Here is a 22,919-nt window from a genome sequence, read left to right on the forward strand (position 1 = left end):
TAAAGTCCATTTTATCTGATATAAGTATCACTACTCCAGCTTTTTTCTCGGTTCCATTTGCATGAAATATTTTACTCCCTCCCTTTACTTTCAGCCTGTTTGTGTCTTTTGATCTGAAGTGAGTCTCTTGTACACAGAATATGCAGGGGTCTTGCTTTCTTATCCACTCAGCCACCCTATGTCTTTTGATTGGAGCATTCAAAAGGAAGTTCCATTTTAGGAGGTAGCTTAAAATGATTATGTACATTTTTCTACAAAAAATATGGGTTATTTTTCTAAGAAGAAAGGGAAAATATCATAGTCACAAGTATAATTATTGTCCAGAAAACAATCCCCCCTCTTTACAGTATTTATTATTTGATTTTATAGAGTGACCTGGTTATCAGTATGTGCTGAGGCTCGAATCCCCATTATTCTGTAACACTTTGAGTCACTTCTTTGCTATTATTGTTTGTTACTAATACATCATATGAGAAAAAGAAAACATCTTCGTGGGCGTTGGGACTGGGAGAGTGGGCACGAGGGAGACAGATGAACCAAAGCAGGATGTGGAAGGAAACCTGATTTGATTCCCCAAAACCCATCTAGACCAATCGGGAAGAGAAGGAAGCAGAAACAAACAGTAGGAAGTGAGGTATTTCAGATTGTTCAATCTAGATGACACAGGCTTCCGTGACTACAGACAAAACCAAGAAGGAGAAACAAGGACCCCACACAGGAAGCTTAAGAAAACGTCAGCAAAGGGAAACTGGAAGGAAATTATTGGAAGATCCGAAGGAACAGCCCCTCTAGAACAGAATGTTGGATGTAGCACAAACTCTTTTCCCCAGACCTCCATTTGTGGAGCTGTCTGGGAGAGGTCCAGGCAGTCAATAATGCTCGTTTGGCCAACTACCAAATAAGTAGGTTTATTAGGTTAATCTTTTTTTTTTTTTTCCTGAAAGCTTGGAAATGGAATTAATGCTATTAAGCTATACAAGCTTATAAAAGAGTATTTTTAAGTTGCTTGTGAAAATAAAGTTTTGTGATGGTTCCCAACAAGATCTTAAGTGTGGAATCTTAAGAGCTAGGACCCAGGTTAGTGGAAGCTGGCCCTCTGTTGGCGATTATTTGATAACACATGTATATGTTGAGATCTCAAGCAAGTTACATGAAACATGACAGAAAATAAAAGAAAAAAGGGAGAAGGGCAGAGAACCTGAGCAGAGCTTTTACCCTTCTGAAAAATAAGTTTTCAAGCCTAATTTTTGGCAGGTCTGTCTCTATGCCCAAGGCCACAGAAGCTTCTGTGGATTCCTTTATTTCTTTTCAATTTTTGGGGGGGGGTCATCTCTACCACAAACCAAAGCTTACCAGTGATTTGGTTTTGAAATAAAGAGGCTGGGGATAGAAACATATCCCAAGAAGACCATTGGGAATGAATGCAAAGTTATTTGTAAAAATTCTGACTCAAATTTTATTCCTTTTGCTCATGTCAGTGAAATTTTCTTATTGCAGTTGTTGAGGTTTAAAACATTTTTTTTGGCAGAAGAAATTGGTGACTTACTGGAGTTCTGCTAAGTGTTATAAGCTCAACTTGGTTCTCTTATCACGAATGTCCTGCCTTTTATATTTGGGGCTTCATTGTTTGGATAAAATTCTCCTTGTGGGGTGTGAGTAAAGCATTTTTTGTTAAATTAGACAATTGGAGTATTTATTGGCAGACTTTTATCCCATAAATTGAAAGAAAGAGTTTGGGGATTTTTAAGGTTAATATATACTATAGATTAGGAAACATGAAGAAACTAAAGCCTTACTGGAGGTATTTAGTCTATCATATTGTTGTCTTTTCTTCTGATTTAAAAAAAAAAAAAAAGCTGTGTTAAACTACAATTCCCAAGTATAGGAGGTAATGATGGGCCTAACGTCCTGCCTAATGTTTGCTCACCAAGGTTTAAAGAAAAAAAAAACAAAATCAAAGTGAGTTCAGGTTAGGAGTTGTGAATCTAAGCAACTGGTTCTAAACTCTGCCAAGTTTCAATTCCAATGGAATTTACCTTGGAGCTTTAACAACACTGAAGCCTAGATCCACACCTAGAGAAGTCTGATTTAATTGGTCTGGAGTGTAGCCTGTGTTTTCAGAGTTCTAAAAGCGCCCCAGGTGATTCTCAGGTGGGGCCAAGGTTGAGAACTGTGGAAATAGTTCCTTAAGGGAGGAAGCTCTGCTCTGCTGAAATGACCCCTGACTTACTTTCCGTATTTTTGGAATTGGCGCAATGTGGTTCCTATTTTTATCTCAATAGATTATAAGCAAATAATGGAAGCCAATTTGTATTAGGTTGGCAGACTTTTTTTTTTTTTTTTTTTTTAGCTGAGCCATCCTACTACCTGTTGGCAGCTCAGCGGCTGCTCAGCTTGGGCTGGACTCAAACCGCTGTTGCTCAGAGCTCAAACTCTTGAGTGAGCTCTTAACCAACTGAGCCACTCGGCCAGCCACAGCAGACTTTTAATAATATCACCATCAATATCCTCGTACATTTGTGGGAAATGTGAAAACTTTGGGGAAAAAATTATTGAAAAAAATTTCCTAACTACTTGAACTTCAGTGATATAATTGACTTTGAGGTACACAGATTGGGATGAAGGGAGTTGGATTTACACAGTCCTAAGGGCATTACGACGATGCCTGATGTTTTTGGCATTAGTACCTGTGGTATAATCTAAATCGCCTTTTTCATTTCACAAACCAACTTAATTTTGAAATGTAACTGAAGGAGGGGAAAAGTGACTTTTTTTCCTCTGAACTCTAAGTTTTTCATTCTCCAAAACAAAATCCTTAACTCCAAACAAACCAGCTTAGTGACTAAGTCCATAAGTTCCATCCCTAAAGATTCTATTTTGATGTTTAAATCAAATGACCAGTTTATAAATTTCAAACAAGTATAATATTTTAAGGAAATGACAACTAATTTATGAAACAAATGAAAAATATGAAATGTATTCTAGAAATAGCATTTATAAAATTTTTATATGGAAAGTTAAAATTCTACCCAGGGATTTCTTCCCTTTTGCTTATGGTGAAGCACTTCAGAGTACCTGTGTGTATAGACACTTAATGAAAGAATTGCCCTCACAGAGGAATGACTGGGCTGTGGGTTTGATTGTAGTGTAAATGTGTTTATGTGAGTTTAGGCTTGCTTTTTACTGAGTACCAGTGGTTAATCCCTTGAAAGGACTTTAGGGCAATTAAGATTCTGGTTAGCTTTCATGCCAGGGAGCACAAACTCTAACAATTTATTGGGACAATTTGCTTTAACTTTTAGAGTGGCTCATTTAGAAGGAATTTTTATGAAACATGGCCCCTTACTTCAGGCATGGACAAGAAAGCAAACAGAATTTATTCTTCACTGTAGGAAATTCTGCTGAAGAATATGTGTAGCTTAAGTATAGAGAAGTGAAGCAATCAGAGTTTGAATAGAAGCACAAGCAGTAAATAATCTGTTGTTTCTTTATAATATTTAAAAGAATAAACAAAAAAATAGAATAAAGAGTGAAGTTAAAGGTATCTAGAACTTGAGAAGAAAACTCGGAGTAAGCTAGCTGGGTTTCATCCAGGTTCTTGAGATTTGTGTGCCAAGAGGGTTTCTGCTGATGTGAGGTACACTTACCTGCCCACAGGTGGCACATAGGAGCTTTGCACTGAGGTTAACTCTTGGGAATTGTTAACCCCAAAGAGACACTATTCATTTCTGAAAAATTAAAATTATTTTCAGCATATAGTTTTTTAATATCTAATTAGTTCCCTCAGAGTTACATGGTAACTTCATAAGAAGTTAAGCAAGAGGAAATGGAATTGTATGCTTGACTTGAATTTTATGTATCTGAATAAGTGATGCAAACATTTTTTAGCATGAATTCCAAATATTTAATCAACAGAGATTCTGTACTTTTTGCCTCCATCCTTTAAAATGTTTTCAAACTTTATTTTTTAGAACAGTATTAGATTTATAGAAAAGCTATAAAGATAACAGAGTTCCCATATGCCCATTTACCCACTTCCCCAGTTTCTCCTGTTAGTTACATTATGATTGTCTCCAGCCCTTTTTTTTAGATTTTAGTCCTTTATTTAGATTTTAAAGTTTTCATCTAATTTCCTTTTTCTGGCTCAGGACCTCACCCAGGATATCTTATTACATTTAGTTGTCATGTTTTCTTAGGCTTCTCTTGGCTGTGAGAGTTTCTCAGACTTTCCTTGTTTTTAATAATTTTGGCAGTTTTTGGAGTATAGGTCAGGTACTTTGTAGAATGTCCCTCAATTGGTATTTTTCTGATGTTTTCCCCATCATTAAACTGGGGATGTGGGTTCTGGGAGGAAGTTCACAGAAGTAAAGTGCCATTTTCATCACATCATATCAATGGTATATGCTATCAACATTATCACAGTTAATGGCCTTGATTACTGGGCAAAGGCTTTGTCAGGTTTCTTCATGGTAAAATTACCTACCCTTTCCCACCACGCTTTCCATACTGTATTCTTTGGAAGGAAGTGATCATCTGCAGTCCATACCTCAAAATAGGGAGTTATCTAATATACTTCCTATGGGTGAGGTAACTACATAAATCATTTGGAATTCTTCTCCATGGGAGACTTGTATCCCTTCTTTTATTTATTCAATCATTTATGTCAGTATGGATTTATGGATATTTATTTTATACTTTGGGTAATAATCTAGTACTACTTTTTTTGTTCAGAGTGTCCTAGCTTTGACAATGGAGAACTCTTACAGTTGGCTTCTGTGTCCTTTCTACATATTCCTATCATTGTAGGTTTTGTTTTTTTGGGTTTTTTTTAGGATGGTGAAAATATTCTCTATGATACTGTAATGGTGGATACATGTCACTGCATTTGTCAAATCCATAGAACTTAATGACACCTAGAGCAAAATTTAATGTGTGCAAATAGAAAAAATGAAGAAGTTGGAGGACCTATGATAGAATGCAGAATATGGCAAAAGAATCTACTAAAAATGTGTGACACAGCTTACTGTAGGGGGTGGGATGGTGCAAACCTCAGTAACTTTGGAAATGAATAGAGCCTATAAGAATAATGGCAAAAGAAACTATATATAAGCGCTGTCCTCGAGGTGAGAAAGTGTTTCCCATAGGAGAACAGGTTAACAATTCAGATACCACTATAAATGTGTACTACAAATGAACAAATCAGTAAGTGGATTATGGATAGAAGGCGCCAGGTTCCTCAGCTTTGGAGTGGGAGTTTATAGATAAGCAAGGGGAGAAGGCTAGAATGATTCATGTGCTAGTGAACTAGAGTGTAGACATCAGTATAGCAGTATGCACTCACGACTAGTTAATATAGACACACATGGTTGCATAGAGAAATGTTTGTCAATATGTGTATATGTAGGTTAGGACACACACACACACACACACACACACACACACACACACACACTTTCTTGCCCTGTTAGTTGAGAGGACCTAGAAGCAACAACACTCCAGTATTGTACACAAGATGAGTAGCCCTTTATTTAAAACTGGAAGTATCCGTTACATTTTGTGTGAATTTCAGCTTCAGTGCTGTGGAATTGATAGTTCAGAGTTATGTTAAAACTTTCTAAGTTTTTTGCTCATTTTATACCTTACAGATAATGTATTTACATGTGAATAACCATTTCAAAGTCTATAGAACAAGTTGAACTTTGAAAGTTAAAATGATAAAATAAGTTTGTGAATAAGCTCATAGCATGTAAGAAACTTTGGGGGCAGATTTGGGAAAATTGGAATTGGAACACTATCAGAATAAACCTAACATGTAATTTTTAAAACTTCTTTAATTAAATTTGTTGGTGTGACAATGGTTAGTAAAATTACATAGGTTTCAGGTGTACAATTCTGTAATACATCATCTACAATATGTATCGCATTGTGTGCGCACTACCCAGAGTCAGTTATCCTTCCATCTAAAATGTAATTATAGATATTGCTCTTACTAAATGTCACAGCTTTTCCTACGTCAATGAATTTTTTTATCCTTAGACTATAACAAGATATGATTCTACCCCTTCACCCTATCTCTGTCCACTTGTAGCTCATATCCTTGCTTCTCCCACCTCGAGGGCCTCTCACACCCACTGTCCACGGCTGTCTCTCCAAGATAAATTAAATTTTTCTCACAATTTATTGTTCAGAAAAATTTAGCCAATTTGTGTGAATTCTTTCCTTTCAGGTTATTTCCAGGAACTTCATGTTTAAAATAAAATAAGGTCCACCAATGATCTTTTTTTTTTTCTTAAGAGAATCATCTTAAGTAGAATTGATATCTGTAGCAATATGAAACACTGGTAGAAGCTCTGACGATATAATTCTTTAATATGTTGCTTTAGCCAGAATAGCTATTATTTTCCTGTCCTGAAGTGTTTGGGGTATTTCCTTCTTATACTACATGCGGATATAGTATAATATGAGTAATGTCACCTTGTTTAGATTTCTAGATCATATCTATTTTTTTCCTTAGACAATAGGGTGATATAAAGGAAGAATATTGGAACTTCTGAAGGGGCATGCAGGTTTTTTATTGAAATAAAGTTAATAAAGGTAGAAGAGAAATAAAAAGTAAACTTTATTTCTTAAAGTAAGGTGATATTATGAATGGTGGCATCCTAGAATTCCAATTTATGATAACAGTGCTTGCTCCATGATCCTAATTCATGTCTAATATATGTGAATGCAATTTTATGGGCTCTATTTACAAAATAAATGGGAGGTAGGGAGAAAAATAATAATTTAAACCTCGGTGGCTCCACCCATGTTTGCACCCTGTGAGTAGTGTCCCTCAGTGAGCATAACATTAGAGATGTGTATGTGCTGTTCCCACTGTGCTTCTCAGAGCGAGGGCATCTGACCACATGGACATGAACCATGCTTTCGGAGATCCTCGTTTCTGCATAACATGGCCTCTCAAAGCCAGCCATTTCACCTGGGTTCCGACCAAAGTAACGGTGCTCCCCAGCAAAGAACTGCTTGTGTTGAACATAGATGACATGATGCCCTTCTTAGGGGTTTTTGAGGAAGATTTTGACCATCTCTGATTTTCACCTAATGCTAGAACTTGCGGCTACATTGATGTGTCCCTGTGCTGAAGTTACCCAGGACAGGCTTGTCCTGGCATTAGGGGTCTTGCTTCCTCTTGTCTGTATTTTTTTTTTAAGATTTTTTTATTGGGGAATCAGGGGATGGGAAAAGACAAGTTGCTGTCGTTTTGTTCTTCAGTCTAGTTGTGGAGGACGTTGCTTCACTGGCCCAAGTTGGCACCATCATTGCGCTCTTCCCGGATGAGGAAGATCAGTCGCTGGCTTCTGGATGGCCGCTAACTGCGGCTGCTGGCTGCTCACGCTGGCTGCTGGTTACGCATGGTAGCCCATGGCAACCCACTGCAGCAGGGGCTGCAGCCTATGCTGTCGCCAGCGACTCACAGCAGCCCAGCTCCAGGTTGAGCTGTTGTTCAGCATCTTAGCTGTAGAGGGCAGTGTCACTGGCCCTCATATGTGGGATCCGAACCGGGGCCCTCTGGCATCCCAAGCCAGCTCTTAACCATTGCGTCACTTGGCCGGCCCCTCTTGTCTGTATTTTTAATGAACTTTTCCCAAGATTGGTGCCTAGCAGTGTTAAAAACTGTGGTCTCTGGTGGTCAAACAGGGAGTAGAGAAGAAAAACAAATCTTCCTCCTCCTCTTTCTGCCTGGTATGATTTTTTTGGAACTTCTTTGCACATTGTCATGTCTCAGTTTTGAAAAGCTATTACTGCTGAGGTAAAGCTAAGAATAATACTTCAGTGTCTATAACACAGAAGAGAAATATAATGAAAATGGAAATTTATACTTAATATTTAAACTAAAACACTGAAAACTTATTGGGTTGTCGGAAAAGTCATGACATATTTTTTCTGTTTTTCATTGCAAAAATGCATCATGGCTTTTCCGACAACCCAATATTTATGTTAAGTTCTTTACTGTTATCTCATTAATCCTCACAAGTCTTTGAAGTACAGATGTTATGATTCCGTTTTATATGAAACAACTGAGGATCAGAAAGTATGAGTGACTTGATTAGGGCCACTAGGCAAGTATTATAAGTGACAGAGCCTCTATTTCAGCCCAGATATATATGGCTCGAAAAACCCATGAATTTTCTTTTTGGCATGTGGACCTTAAAAATATGAGTTATGGCACAGCTCGTGCTCTCAAGGAATTTGAGGTCCCATTTGAGGATAAGAAAAGTGTACAAATACTATCATTCAAATCAAAATATAAATACCCTTCTAAGGAAGTTTAATTTTATCAAGGTTGAAAGGTAAGTGACCTGTTCTTTAGATGAGAAGAATCATGGAAAAGTTTCCCTTCTATGTGGATCTTCCAGAAAGCTGAAACTTCAATGCATCAGTATCTTCTCGGGGTGATTATAACCTTATGGAGGTCACATCAATCTTAAGTAAGGATTTTCCAATGAAAGGAGGCTGTTGAAATCATTCACACATTTGTGTTGTAGTGGTGTGTATGATATCTGGTGAGAAAGTGGCCTTGGGGATATATCATTGAATTCTACCAACTGCAATTGCAATCAGTCAGAGAAAGCAAAGAAATTAACCTATTAAATATGAATGAGATATAAATAACATCTTGAATTAATTTAAATATTGGCACAGTGGGAAAAAAGTCAACTATTACAAAAATCGAGGAAGATAAACGACCCACATTCAGGAGAAATTCTTGGGTGACCAAGAAAATGAGCTGGACTAAAAATAAAAAGGGCTGTGTTTACAATATTTTCTTTTTCACTTCATATGTTAACTGAACTATGGATGGCGTCAGTGGAAATCATTTCGTTGTTTAAGAGATGTTGATAAAGCAAATGAGATTAGGAAATTTCTTATTGGGTTTCTCACATGTGTTGGTTGGGTCGGTTGAGTAGGTCTGTCAGAATAATTTCCATAGCAATAATCAATTGATACGTAATTGGTCAGCAAGGACTGTGCTTTGAGGAAAATTAGATTCAGATGGATCTACCTGAATATAGAAATGCGTTTTACAAAGGTCTTTCATAGCTCTGTCTGCACTGTCCTAAAGCTCTTCCTACCTATCACCTATGGTCAAGAGAGGAGCAGCCCGCTCTAGTAGTTTGTTGACATGGGACTTATCTAGTTAAGTGGCTGTAAAACTTCACCTTATATGAGAATGAGAAAGATAACAGTATCTCCTGGTCCAGCACTTTCATTTCGGTTTGGTGGTTGTCTATACTGGTGGAGGTTCCCTTTCGTTAGCCTGTGGACATCTCTGAGGCAGCCAAGGGTACTTGGATCTACGCATACCCCAAGTATTGCCTGGAACTTTAGAGAAAAATGGGTTTTCACCACCCATAAGTACTGCTCTTTTCTCAAATGTAGATACTGTAGTGATGAATAAAATGCAAGTATACGTTTAAACACTTTACAAGAGTTCATGTAGCTTTTTGTCAAGATACGTGTTTTCAGTAAGAGAATATTAAAAATGCTACAGCTGTCATATAAAGATTCTTCATCCACAGGTTGAGACTAAAAGTGTAAATCATTCATTCATTCAGCACATGCCTACAGTGCCCCTGGCACTATTCTAAGCCCTAAAACTGAGAATGAATGGAAACACCACAATATTTTCTTATTGAAGATCCACATGGACTAAAATTCTCTTACCTGATATAAAGGTTGAGAGTAATTTATCCTTATAATTGTACCCAGCTGCTTAAGAACAATATGTAATTATTCTTCAAATAAAAGGCCACAAAATAGAAAATGTATTGATGTTTATTTTTACTTAGTTGTAATGCTAGCAATAATCTTTTAGTTGTATTTTGTACTAGTTGTGGGTTCTAGGTATGTAGCAAACAATATAAAAGCCCAGTAGTGATTTATGTAATTCTGATTTTGATTTAAACCTGGAATTAAGTGGTTTCTCCCCTTTCTCCACTTCTCTCTGTGCCCCTCACCCAACCCCTACCAACCAGACAGGATTTGCTGTCACGGGGCAGGTTATGCATCTGTGTTCTTACACAGCCTAGCACGATAGTGCCAACCATTTGGGAAATAAGTGAAGTAAAGAGATGAATGTTAATAAGACACGTATTGTCATGTTCCAAATCTGCCAGGTCAAACAGATCCTCATATTGTTTCCACTCTCCTTTAGTTTATTAGGGAGTCAGATGACCTCACGAAACAAAACAAAACACAATTCTTCTTGCTCTCATTACTACTGAAAGAAATGCTTAAGAGACTTCCCTATGAGACTTGGGGTAGATTATTTTTTCCCCCGCTGCGGGTCTTGGTTGCTATGCTTGAGCTTATTTGGGCACGTGTATCTGTGTGCTTCTAGGGAGCAGGAAAGTAAGTTTGAGCAGTGTTATGGTTTATGGGGAGGAGGTAATGGGCTTCTTGTGAATGCTAATTACCGGAGAGCTGTTCAGGGAGACTCCATTAGAACTATTGGTTTGCGGTAAATTAGTCACTAGCTCTATTGAGACCAACTGCAAGTTTAGATCAGAGAAATAAAGGTGCCCAAATCCTTGTGATCGACAGCCAAACCTGGTGACAATTTAAGAAAAATACCCCAGTTGTGCTAAATAGTAGTAGATGCCTGAGCCTGAATTTAATGAGTACAATCCTGTACACAAGTTAAAAACTCCCACCCGCTTCAGGATTAGAAGGGTGGAGAGACTGGACGGTAAGTGAATTATCAGAGCTGTTTTGGCCCTTAGATCTGAAAAAGCTGCCAAACTTGCCAATGGGATGAAAGAATAGATTGCTCTGGAAAGATCCTTGCCCTGTGTGTGAGGGCCTTCATTTGCCTGTGTCTGGCGCTTTCTGGCTGTCCACACGTATAAACCTCAACCTTTATCTAATGCTGTACAGGGTGGCTTTTCTGAGAAATGATACTTCTTAGCTCCAGATCAAAACAGTTGCCTGCATTTGAAAGCTTTTCTTGAATCTCAGGCAGCTCTTTCAATTCCCACTTACCTTTCTTCTTCATTTCCGTTTCTAGCAACCAGAAGAGGGGAGTTAATGATTCATTTGCTCCTGGTGACCTTTTGAATAACTGGACTGTGATGTACCAGTGCGACTCTTAGCTCCCTCTCTCTCCTCTTTTTACTTCCCTAGTTTGGCTTTAATATTTACAGCCTCCTTCTCCGTCTACATGCCTGAACGCCTGAAGGAAGCAAAACATTTATTGCCTCTCCCTCCCCGTGTTCGCAAGCGTTTCACTCAGCCCCATTCCTTCCTTTTACATCACATGGGAGACTCGCCTCCTGGCTGGGACGCCCGAGTTCTTCCTGAGCCTCTCCTGTTGAATCTGTTGATTTCACCAAAACAAAAAGATGGATTCTGACTCGGACTCACCTTTTAACTACTCGTGGCCTTCCTTCCCCAAAATGAAGATTCGACGGAGGGCGTCCAAACAAGGTAGATCACGAGATCTTTTATTTCTCCCAGAGCCAAGCCAGGCATCTCAGCATTCTTACCTTTCTTTCCCTTGTTCTTTTGCCAGGCTGTTTTCTGATGAAGTACGTGTTTATACACGTCTTTATAAAACTTTCACTATATAAATACTTTACGTATGGACTTCTGAGGTAAATCTACTCGTTCTTACCTTCCTTTCACTTTGAATCTACCTTTGTGCTATATTGTGCGTGCACAATTCTCTCTTTTTTTTTTTTAAATGAAGAGTTTAGTACAAGGTAAATGTTTTGGATTCACTTAATCAGAGTTATCTTGACAATAAAGAGCCCTATTGATTTAAATGTGTCTGGCTTCTGTGGGCTATGCAGAGAACTATGCATGCATTCGATACCCAGTTCCTGCTGCTTTTGTGTTTTAGTTTTCAAGTGCGTGTGAATTAAAATACACACACACACACACACACACATATATATATATATATATATATATATATATATACACAGATATATATATATATATTTTTTTGTACTTAAGAAAATTGTTTCTATTTTATACTACTACTTTATTGATTTTATAGCTATCTCTAAGGAAGGGATTTTACAAAAGTAATTTCAACAAGAAAGCCTGTATATCTCCGGGGGTACAGTCATGTATTAAAAAGTTTATTAACAATAATTAGCAATTATGCAAAATAATTGACTGCCAAAGGAAGAAGGGCCATTTATCTGTAGCATGATTGATAATGGAGTGGGTTTACACCACTTATTCTCCCTCACCTGCAACCCACTCTTGTGGTGCCGGCGGCGTTGGAAACCAAGGGGCAAGTTGGTGTTCAGGTATGGGGGAGGGGGGTGCCCTGAATATCTGCTCTTCACCCTGAGCTCAGCAGGTGGCAATTGTTGCCCTCTGAGGTTTACCAAAACAAGAAAGGCCATCAGTAAACCCTTTCCATCGCTTGTTTTGTGCAGGGGCTTATGTGGTTGTTTTAATTTAAGGAGAAAGGAACGTTTTTTGTGAGCTTACAAGTAAACGAGGTGTTTTTGAAAGTGGCATCTCTGTGGCGTTGTCCTGGGGGAGCAGAATTCTTTATCCTCCAGAGAAGAATGACCTACTGCAGCCCCTGTGTTGCTCCCAGGGAAAAATGGAGGCCGGTAGTTGTCAAGAGAACACCTGGTTCTCTTCAAGGACTTTTTTTCCTCCTTCTGAAATAGAGGGGTGTGTGTGTTTGTTTGCTCTTTGGCTGGGATCAAGGCCAGCCCCAGGAATAAGATAGGTTGAACATCTAGGGGAGGTAGAAAGCCTCAGTCTGAACAAATCCCCCATGCTGCTCAGCTGCCATCTTTGCGATTTTATCATGAGGGATTGAAAAAATTGTATAATGTACTATTTTCCTGTTATTCTGTTTTAAAATTTAATTTCTTCTTTTTGGGGGTAAAGGGCCATGATGTATACAACTTGCCATTAAATGGTGCAGAGGGAAAAGAATATACCGATGAGAGAGCACAAGCATGTGTAGTTAAAGGCAGGCTCAGACATAAATACAAAATGAAATGAAATGTGAACAATAAGTAAACATGGGTAAAGGGTAATATATTGGTGTTCTTTGTGCTATTCTTGTTCTTTCAGCCGTTCTGCAAGCTTGAAATAATTGCTAAATAATTAAAATTTTAAAAATGTTTACTTTGCTTCTGAGAGGAGAGATACACAAAGTCATTCATACTTTAGAATAAATATTGTTAGTTTTGGTACATTGAGGATTTCTTGAGGGGATGTACCAGTTCTGTAAGACTGCTACATCTTTGTACTAATTCTAACCCAGTTAAATTTGGGGCAGTAATCTGCTTCATATATTTTTGTGCTTATATTTCCTGGCTGGCTGGCTGGATGCCTATGTTGTTGGGGCCCTGGGTAGTCTAACAACCTGGGGAGACGTTGGATTAATGATTAGGAGGCCAGTGGAGAACCTTGAGAGGCCAGTGGAGTTAGAGGGAATGCATTAATCATGCTTTCCTTTGAAATCCAAGTTGGAACCCAGCCACTTTGAGCAACAGCAGAAAGTCATAACATAGCTATGTGTAAATTAAACTCGATTCAAGTGAAAGCAGGTACCCAGAATATGAAAATGATTAACTATTTATTGCTAATAAACAAAAGATACGTGGAAATATGGTTGGTAGCCGAGTTGGGGATCATCAGACAGTGTCTCATGCTTCCTTTCTTCATTAAATGGTGACGACCTAGTTGTGAAGAGTGGGTTTGGTCACATTGTAGTGTTAGCTGGACAGGGTCCCAGAACCGTAGATCCCAGAGGTGACCTGGTTCAACCGCCTCATTTTACAGATGAGGGTGATGGAGCCCAAGGAGGCAAAGTGATGGGGAATTGTTCACATGTTCCACAAGCATTTTCAGAGTGCCAGTCACTGTCCTAGAGGGTGAAACGAAAGGCTGAATCAGACAGATACTGTCCTGGCTAACGGGGGTCTTATCATTAGGAATGGGTCCCACATCTCCCAGGACCCAGAGACGCCAACTTCATATGGCAGAGAAAAGCCAAGAAACCTGATTTTTTTCAGCCCAATAATTAGTTTGTGAAGAACTATGGTCTCTTGTCTCTTAGAGGATGACCTAATGATTTTAGCTTTTAAAACTAAGATGGTTTGAGTTTCTTTCTCATTCTTTCCTTCCTTCTAATTATTACCAACATCATTCTCAGAATGTAGGTCCCAGTCACCTTGGAAATCATGAAGGAGGTTTTGTGGGCTTGGAATTTCTGGCTTATTAACAAACCTCTCGTATATTTGGTCAGACATATTCTCTTTTATTTTCTATTACTCTTTCTCTGTCCTGATGCTCCTTGTTACATTATCTTTCTTTTAACATCCCTTCTGTCCTTATCACTGTTCTTTGATAGACACACATATACATACACATAACTGGCTTGTTTACAGAAGTGAAAATTTAGAGGGTTTGGTAATAAAAGGAAAACTAGATTAGCTGAAACCCACCAATACTTACATATCAACTAAAAAGTGCATCTAGTACTTTCTTATCCTCGTGCCTTCAGAAGAAAAGAGAAAAGGATGTAACTTAGAAGCAGTGTCTTCGGAAAAGACCAGAGTCTAGAGGGGAGTGTGATATAAGCAGAGGATGAAAGCAGTTCAAACCAAGCTGCCCCCAATATATTCCTAGGGTTCTCCAACATTGCCCTTTGCCATTGCATGGGCAGCCCTGGGACAGGCTATGCTGGGAGCCTAGTGGTTAATGATTGGAGTGGGCCAGAATCCATGACCGTTCTGCTTCAAGGACTCTAGGAATGCCTGGATTTTTATTTAGTTGGAGATTTTGTTTTCGGTAGGAGGTTGAACCAAGAAATTTAATGTTTATTAATCAACGATTTAAAAATATAGTGATTAAGCCTTACCTAAGTTTCCCATACTTATCATTCATTCTTTAAAGTGTGTTCTTTAATATGTAAATCAGGATCCAGAGAATGTTGAACTGCTCTTTGTGCCTTTCATCTACTTATGCGTCTTCTTTCATTGTCTCCTACTCCAGCTCATACCATATGCCTCTCTAATGACACAAAGTATGAAAGAGTGCTTTTTATTTTTTTCCTTTTTGCTGGTGCAAAACCTGTCTATGGTTGCCAAACAAGGGGTTGCCTATCAGAAAGCTGAACCACCTTGAAGAACTTAGAGATTGCCAGATTTTCTGTAGTGACAGTCAAAATAACTAATATTTATATTTATGTGGTACTTTATTAATCATAATAATCACTGTTCACTAACCTGTAGTAGGTACTTTACATATGTAACATGTGATAAAGTAACTTGGTAAGATAAGTATTTTCTCTGTTTCATAAGTGAGGAAACAGGCTTAGAGAGTTTTAACGTGATTCCTAAGACCATATCAGGAAATGCAGGGAAGTCATGGTAGAATAAGGAAGAAAATGAATGAATAAGTGACGTTTATATAAGAGGTTTTTCACATGTTATCTTGTAAAAGACCTGTATGTTAGATGTGGTTGTCGTCTTTATTATTTGGGGGCGCTGAGGCTCAGAGAGGAGAAATACGTTGCCCAAGATCAATGCTAATAAATGGTAGAGCCAGGCCTACAACCTGGACATCAGGTTCAGAGGTTTTGGTCTTCCCAGTATGCTTCACCACCTTTTACGTAGAGGTAAGGCACGGTGAACTTCGATGGATAGCTACCTTATGTTCAAAATGTGTCTCACCATCCTAGCTTTTCCCTCTCTTGTGGATCTTTGACTAGGAATAGAGGTGGCAGTGAAAACTGGAGGAGCAAAATGGGAGAGCTGTTTCTACATCTCGATGCACCCACGCACATTGGTGTCAAGTACCGACACACATCACCGATTTGGGTGGAAGAAGAACAGATGCCTGGAGCAGTGCAGAGTTGGCTAAGGAGAGGCAGGACAAATTGAGGAAAGGATGGGAGGGAAGTGTGTCCTGGAGAGTTCACAGCTTTATCCCTGACAAAGAAAGAGAGAGAGCTTGAGTGTGCTGGGAATGGGAATGGAAATCATGAGACCGCTGTTTTGACCTTTTTTCATAAGCTCATTGAGTGTTTGGAGGGCAGGCACACAGTCTGACAAAATGACCGCTGACATAGTAACCATGAAAGATATGATGACATTTCAGCAGGTTTAATGATCATTTTAAAGGTGAGTTGCTTGTATCTCATGAGTTTATTTGTTCTCTTCCTCTTTCCTACCCTCCCTTCCTTCCTTTCATGAAGTTTCATTGAACACACTCATGTGCTTCCATATGCTTGTGAGTATTTAGTCTGTTCCTCCCAAAGGATGACTGAATACCATAGGAGGAATAAGTCACCACAGAAATACATATTAAGGAAGAGAAACATTTTCCTAAAGGTGACATAACCTGTTAAGATTCTGTTGGCTCACAATGCAGATAGTGGCTAACCTCAAGCAGAGCAGCTTTAATTTCATTCTCTGCCTGGAGGCCTACCTTTGTCAGCAGAGGACAGGAGGCCCATTATAAGCCCATTGCCAAACAACATAGCTATGCGCTCCTCATGGCTCCCTTTAGTTAAACAAATACTTTGCCAAATATTTGAAACTGATTTTTTTTTCCAATTTTCAGGCTAGTTCAAATTCTTAGGCAAGTTATATTTCTATGTTAATCCCTGTAAGTGGAAGGGAGATACTATTCTGGTTTATGACCTCATGTTCAGGAGACTCCTCCCTATACTCTGGTTTTGTGGAAGGACCAATGGTTGTGTATTCAGGTACATTAATTAAGGCAGAAGAAAGTGATAAATCCCACAGGAAAGGTCAGGACAGATGACCGTTGAAGTTCAGGGTGAAGAGATTAGTTCAAGCTGAGGACATCACGAAAGGGATGTCCTCTCAATAGCCCGTGGTGAACAGGTGGCGTTCTAACAGGCAGGTGGTCCCTCCATGCAAATGGGGAGAATCATCCATAGAGTGTATCAAAGCAATGGAAAATAGCCCAGGCTTGGGCACTGTTGATTCATGGGGATGTGGAAACGGAGAGTGGTGCCAAATGTTGCCTTGGCCTGGACAGTTAGTTTTGTCTGCCTAGCATTCTCCTTCCCTTTGCTGAATAGCACTCACATTCTTTCGAGGCTAGCCCCTCCACTGCTCTGGCCATGGGTCCAAATGCTGCTGCCACCTTCACATGGGACCTGCCTTCCTGGATGCAGTGGGCTGGGCATCCCACACAGGTGGGCCAATCACAGCTCCCCTGCTACCTGGCCATAGCTGTTGGTCCAGGGTGGGCACGTGACCAAAACTTGGCCAAAGAGTCTGCAGTCATGTAAAGAGAAGCAGTGATAAGATAGGGTCTTGCTGTATTCCAGGCCCTTGGTTTAGTTTCTGGGGCCTTCTTGCTGCCCAGGTTCCTCCATCTCAAGGCTTGGAGGTTCAAGTCCTTAAGCTTTGTGAGTTGCCCTCGCATGCCTCCAATAAATCTTTCCCTCCCCCTTTTATTTTTGTCTTAGCAAATTTAGGGGAACACTTCTCCCATTTCCAGCTAGAAATCTCCAACTTATCCTTTAAGATGCAGCTTGAAGGTCCTTGTCCTGGAAGCCTTCCCTGAATTCCCTCAGAGTTCATTATTTTGTCCTTTGTGCCACTCTGGCTTGTGTATAATTTTCTAATAGCGCTCTCATTACTGGGTGCAGCTATTATTTAATGTCTCTCACTTTAAGACATAGAATTCCTTGAAGATGGAGACTGGCTGATCTGTTTTCACTCCTTCAGTGCTTGGGTCACAGAAAACAGGCAATAAAGATTGAAAATGTATTGTGGCACAAATTTTCTCACACTACACTCAGACACTTCTTATTTTGTTTTTATTTATTTATTTTGTCTATAATAGATCTGACCTTCCTTACGAAGTCCCACATTCTAGGCAGCAGGAAAGAAAACGGGTATATTTTAGTCTAATATAGAAAATTTGGTCTTATGCAATAATGAAAATAGTCGTTGTCTGTAACTGCTCGGTCTCAGTAAAATATCCAGTCTCCCAGACTTCCTCCTCCTCCTGTTCCTTGGCAAGCTGGTATTGCATGTGATTTCCTGGTGAGGGTGGGGGCAGTTGGTGTTAGGGAGGAGGTGGCCCCATCTTTGAATGCCCTCTGAGTCCTGCAGCAGATCTACTGGCCTGGGCTCTTTCCTGAGCCATAGGTGTTCATGACTGGTCTTCTGGCATCTGGGACCAAGGTCCTAGAGTTGGGTCCTCCCCCCTGTGTTAGTCAGGTCCTGAGTTGGCCTCACCCTGGGTCTTGCACTACAGAAGTCTTAAAATCTCTGCCCCTGGCTGTTGATTCAGGTGCTTCCCTAAAAACATCTGCTACGGGGTCCCTTCCTTCACACCATTGTGGACCCTGTGGCAGGCCACAAGTACAGGACTCAGCCACTTCCTGCTCCTCTCAGAACCTGTGGGATCTTAGGGACCCATGCTCACCACTTAGGCAATAGGGAGCAGCCCAGGAAAGCTGGGCCTGGCCCTGCTGCCCAACCTTGCTCTCCCCCCAGGTGTGCTTGGTGGTGGTCGTCCTCATGCGGTGTGGGGCAGCCTGCAAGGTGAGATCTCCTTTGGATCCTCAAATGGAAGCAAGAAAAACACACCCACCTTCAGAGCAGCCTCTGGCTTCTCTCACACTGTTCCCAACAGGCAGGGAAACCACTTGTCTTATCCCTTTGATCTCCGTTGTCCCTGCCAGTGGAAAACTCTAGTTATGAATTATAATGAATCTCATAACCAGCTCTCATTCATGCTCACCTACTCGGAGGTGCCCAGAGTTGCTCAGGATAATGGAACAAGATCTAAGAACCAAGTAGTTTCCAAACCAGGAGAAAACCAGAACATTTGGAGGAAAGACCAGCAGTGCTTGGCTTTCATTATTCATTCATTCATCCATCTATCCATTCATTCATAATGTTCTTATTGAGGACACGAAAAAATAAGTGAAAGTGATAGGAGAACTGACTGGGTGGTGAACACACAGTGCAGTACATAGATGATGTAGTATAGAAATATACACTTGAAACCTATATAATTTTACTAAATGATGTCACCCCAATAAATTTAATAAAATGTTTTAAAAAGTGAAAGTTATTTGAAAGTTGCTAAGAGACTAGATCTTAAGAGTTCCCAAGAAATAATTTTTAACTATGTATGGTGACGGATATTAACTAGACTTATTGTGATAATTTTGCCATATATACAAATATTGAATCATTATGTTGTACACCTGAAACTAATATGTGAATTATACCTCAATTAAAAAAACCCAAGTGAAAGAATTTACATTTCAGTGGAGAAGTCTCTATTTTGCTAGTATAGTTCCTTGTATAGTTTCCCACTTATCTCCTCTGAAAGGATATTAAGGGGGGTTAAAAACACATGTTTCTAGAGATAGGTGCTGGAGAATTGAGAGATCCTTGTGACTTTTGAAGTAGACGAAATTATTTTTATGTGTCAGGGTCTTTCCAAAAGATTGTGCAGGATTTGAGTTATTCATAGAGTTTCTTGTAATGATGACATATCTTTCCATCTTCTTCATCAGGTTTTTTTTTTGTCTACAGTCACCTGAAATGGTCTTGTCCAACTCCTGGCACTTTATTTGAGGTCTTTCACTTCTGTCCTGGTGTTTGTATACCGTGTTAGTTTTCTTCCCCTCAGTTTGCCCATTTTTCCTTTCTGTAGATTAATTTCCTTTAGGCCATGGAGAATTGTGTCCAGAAGGAAAGAAATTGCTGATTCAGTTTAATCACACCGAAGTCTGCATACCACACATGACTGAACATCTTGATAGCTTGGGGGAAACAAGGGCAGAAAAAAGTTCTTATTTACATATTTAAGAGTCCTTCTTTTTCAAACATAAACATATGTACTCTTCAAGGCTACTTTGTGCTCCTATAATTAGGAATGAGAACTTAGAAAGATTTGGGAGAAAATTGTTATTGTTGCTTTCTGAGGGCTATATTTTCTTCCTCTCTTCCTTTCTCTTCTCTCCCCACCTCCTGCTGTGCCTCCAGAGCATTACAAGGGAAAACGCTTGTGTTCTTCAATAATTTTGATAATTAGTTCTTTCAAAACAGCAGAACAGGGCTTTGTTTAAGATCTGATTTTAGAGTACCAAGTTGTAACTTGTTATTTAGAAGGGATTTTAAACTGCTGTTCCCAGGAAGAGGGCTGGGCAGCCACAGCTCTTATCCCAGAACCTCTGGAATCCCTTCACTTCCATCTCCAGCTATTACTTGTGTTAACAGGACTGATTACGAGGCCTGTTCTCATTCCAGGGCTCACTTTTCCTTGTATAGGATCCCAGAAGGGTGAGATAAGGTCTGAGGGGGAACTGGACATCTGGATTGATGTTAGAGAGTCTCTAGTTTGGTAGACAAAGGTTCTCTGGGTTCTCCCAGACACATCGTGGTCCAGACTAAAATCTTCAGAATAACTTTAGCTTATATATGACCCACAGGAAATTCCTGGGCTGAGGATAATTTTGGAATTTGGATGGATCCTCTCTGTAACCTCAAGTCTAACTCAGAAGAGTGAAGCCAAGAGATTTTTCCAGGCCAAGACTAATATCAAGAAAATCCTAAGAGACTCTTAGAGAAGAATAGGCAAGACGATAAAACGATAGTTTACCTCTGAAAATGTTCATTCTCACCTGTGAGGGTGGGGTTTTTTTCTTTCTTCTGGAGTACACTCAGACCATTAGTAGAAAGGACTATCTGTAAATTTCAGAATATGGTAAAGTTTCTTTTGAATTTGGGAATTTGGGAGATAGTGTCCTGCAGTGAAAAAAGATGTCTTTATCAGCACTGTGTTTGCATTTTGGTTCTATCACTTTATAATGTTGGCAAGTTAATCACTCTCCTTGGGCCTCAACTTTCTTGTCTACAAAATGAATGTGATAATACCTCATGTGGTTATGAAGAGTAGGGTTGGCAAATGGGTAAAAACAGTATTATGTACTCCTGGGTAAAACATTTCCAGCAACAATATATTTACATATATTTTATCCGATATGATTGATTTACTGATAATCTACCATTTTGCATGAGATTCCACAGCTGTTCTTTTATAAAAAGGCAAATTTTAAACACATAACTTGTTTTTTCCTCTTATTTTAGATGTAAAAGACTATTGTTGAAGAGCTAGAAATTATAGACAGTAAAGAGTTGAAAATAAAAACCACCTGTAGTCCATCACCTAGAGAAAGCAGTTAACATCTCAGTTTATCTTTCTCTCGATTACCTTGCATGTTGTGTGATTAAATAAAATGAAATTACATATTTACTGTTCTATGAATTTTCTCTCAGCAAGACTTACCCTGTCATATTCCGGCAGCAAATCCCCAGAGGTGGATAACACAGGCTCAGGAAGTGAACAAACACACCTAGGCACTAAGTCATACTGTACCACATTAATGAAACTTCCTAATGGGAAAATACCAGACATTGTTCAAATACCATTTTCTATGGTTCAAAATAGGATACTCAGGAATCCCAATTATTAAATGAATATGTTGCCGTGTATAATGCACTCCTGGGTATAATGCACACCCATGTTTTTGGCCCAAACTTTCAGGGGAAAAAAGTCTTTTGTTTTAATTTTTTAATTCAAAGTGTTATTAGTTTACATTTAGGTACTTGTTTTCTTGTTTTATAAAGGAATTTTAGCATTTATTTTTTAAACATATTATGGTACAAGACATTTTATGTAACAAATCATTACAAAACACAAGAACAGATATAAGGTACAAGAAATTTTATGTACCAGTAACAAATTTACGATATTTAGACATCATAGAAGGCCAAGAAACTTTGTCACGCAAGTTGGTCGTAAATTCAACAAAACCGATTATCATATTCCAGGGTATTATTTTGCATACAGATATCGTTATTGATTTCTAGGGTTACACTTTTCACTCATAAGCATAAATAAAAGAATTAAAAACATTTATTTAGATACGGAATTTGTACTACCCATGTATAATGCACATCCTTATTTTTCCCTCACAAATTTGGGCAAAAAAGTGTGCATTATACATGGCAAAATATGGTACTTTGAACTACAATACCTAGCAGAGTACCTACCTAAAGCTGCCATTTACTAGTGTGTGACATTGGGAAGTTACTTAAATAGCATCACAGTTCCCTAATCTGTAAAATGCAAATAATAAGAATAGCGCAGTTTCATAGGGTTGATTTGAGTATCAACTGAGTTGATGTTTATAAATGGCACAGTGTCTGGTGCATACTAAGTGCTGGATTCATGTTAGCTGTAATGGTATTTATTACCCAATAGAACAGGTGTTCAATAGATGCTTAGTCGTGGAGTACCTAATGTTTTGCTTCTACCCTCCCTTTTAACGTTGTTGTTTTTTGTTTTTTTTTTGTGATCATCTTCTTCCTAGTACCTTTACTTTGCAAATCTGCCTGATGCTATTATTCCTTTAGTAAAGCAATAACCTGATATTTTAAAGAGATGAAAGGGTATATCCATGGACTCCCGCTAGCAGAGGGCATGCTACGTGGTGTTGCATGGAAGCGCTTAGCATCTGTGGTTTTCTGCACTATGGGAGAATCTGCGCTTAGCTCAGACCCCAACGAGGAAGTTACTTGTCCTACCAGGAGGGAAAGTGAAACTCTCTTATCATCAGAATGTGTAGAAGACCCAGGACAAAATAACAATGGTCACAGGCAGGAAGAGCTCAGAGGAGGACAGCCTGGTGGCTGTTTAGGAACTTGTCAGGGGACTTCCTGGGGAATAGTCCATATTGACTGTGCTTTGAGGATGTTTTTAAGAGTCCTAGATGGAGGTTGACAGCCCTGGGCAGAGCCCAGCAGGTAGCACAGTGTCTGGCAGTCAGTAGACACTCAGTAAATGCTGAAAAAGAGAATGAATGGGTG

General features: G+C 39.2%; 1 protein-coding gene across 1 annotated transcript in view; it reads left to right on the forward strand.

Annotated features, from left to right (window-relative positions):
- Positions 1 to 20,556, forward strand: part of LOC109394708 (rho guanine nucleotide exchange factor 28-like) — a 78,446-nt gene extending 57,890 nt beyond the window's left edge. The window contains exon 7 of the mRNA XM_019665058.1: positions 20,480 to 20,556. Coding sequence (XP_019520603.1) covers positions 20,480 to 20,556 — 77 coding nt within the window. The remainder of the gene's footprint in view (positions 1 to 20,479) is intronic.
- The last annotated feature ends 2,363 nt before the right edge of the window (positions 20,557 to 22,919 follow it).

This window comes from Hipposideros armiger, unplaced genomic scaffold, assembly GCF_001890085.2.
Source record: "Hipposideros armiger isolate ML-2016 unplaced genomic scaffold, ASM189008v1 scaffold_432, whole genome shotgun sequence".
NCBI lineage: Eukaryota > Metazoa > Chordata > Mammalia > Chiroptera > Hipposideridae > Hipposideros > Hipposideros armiger.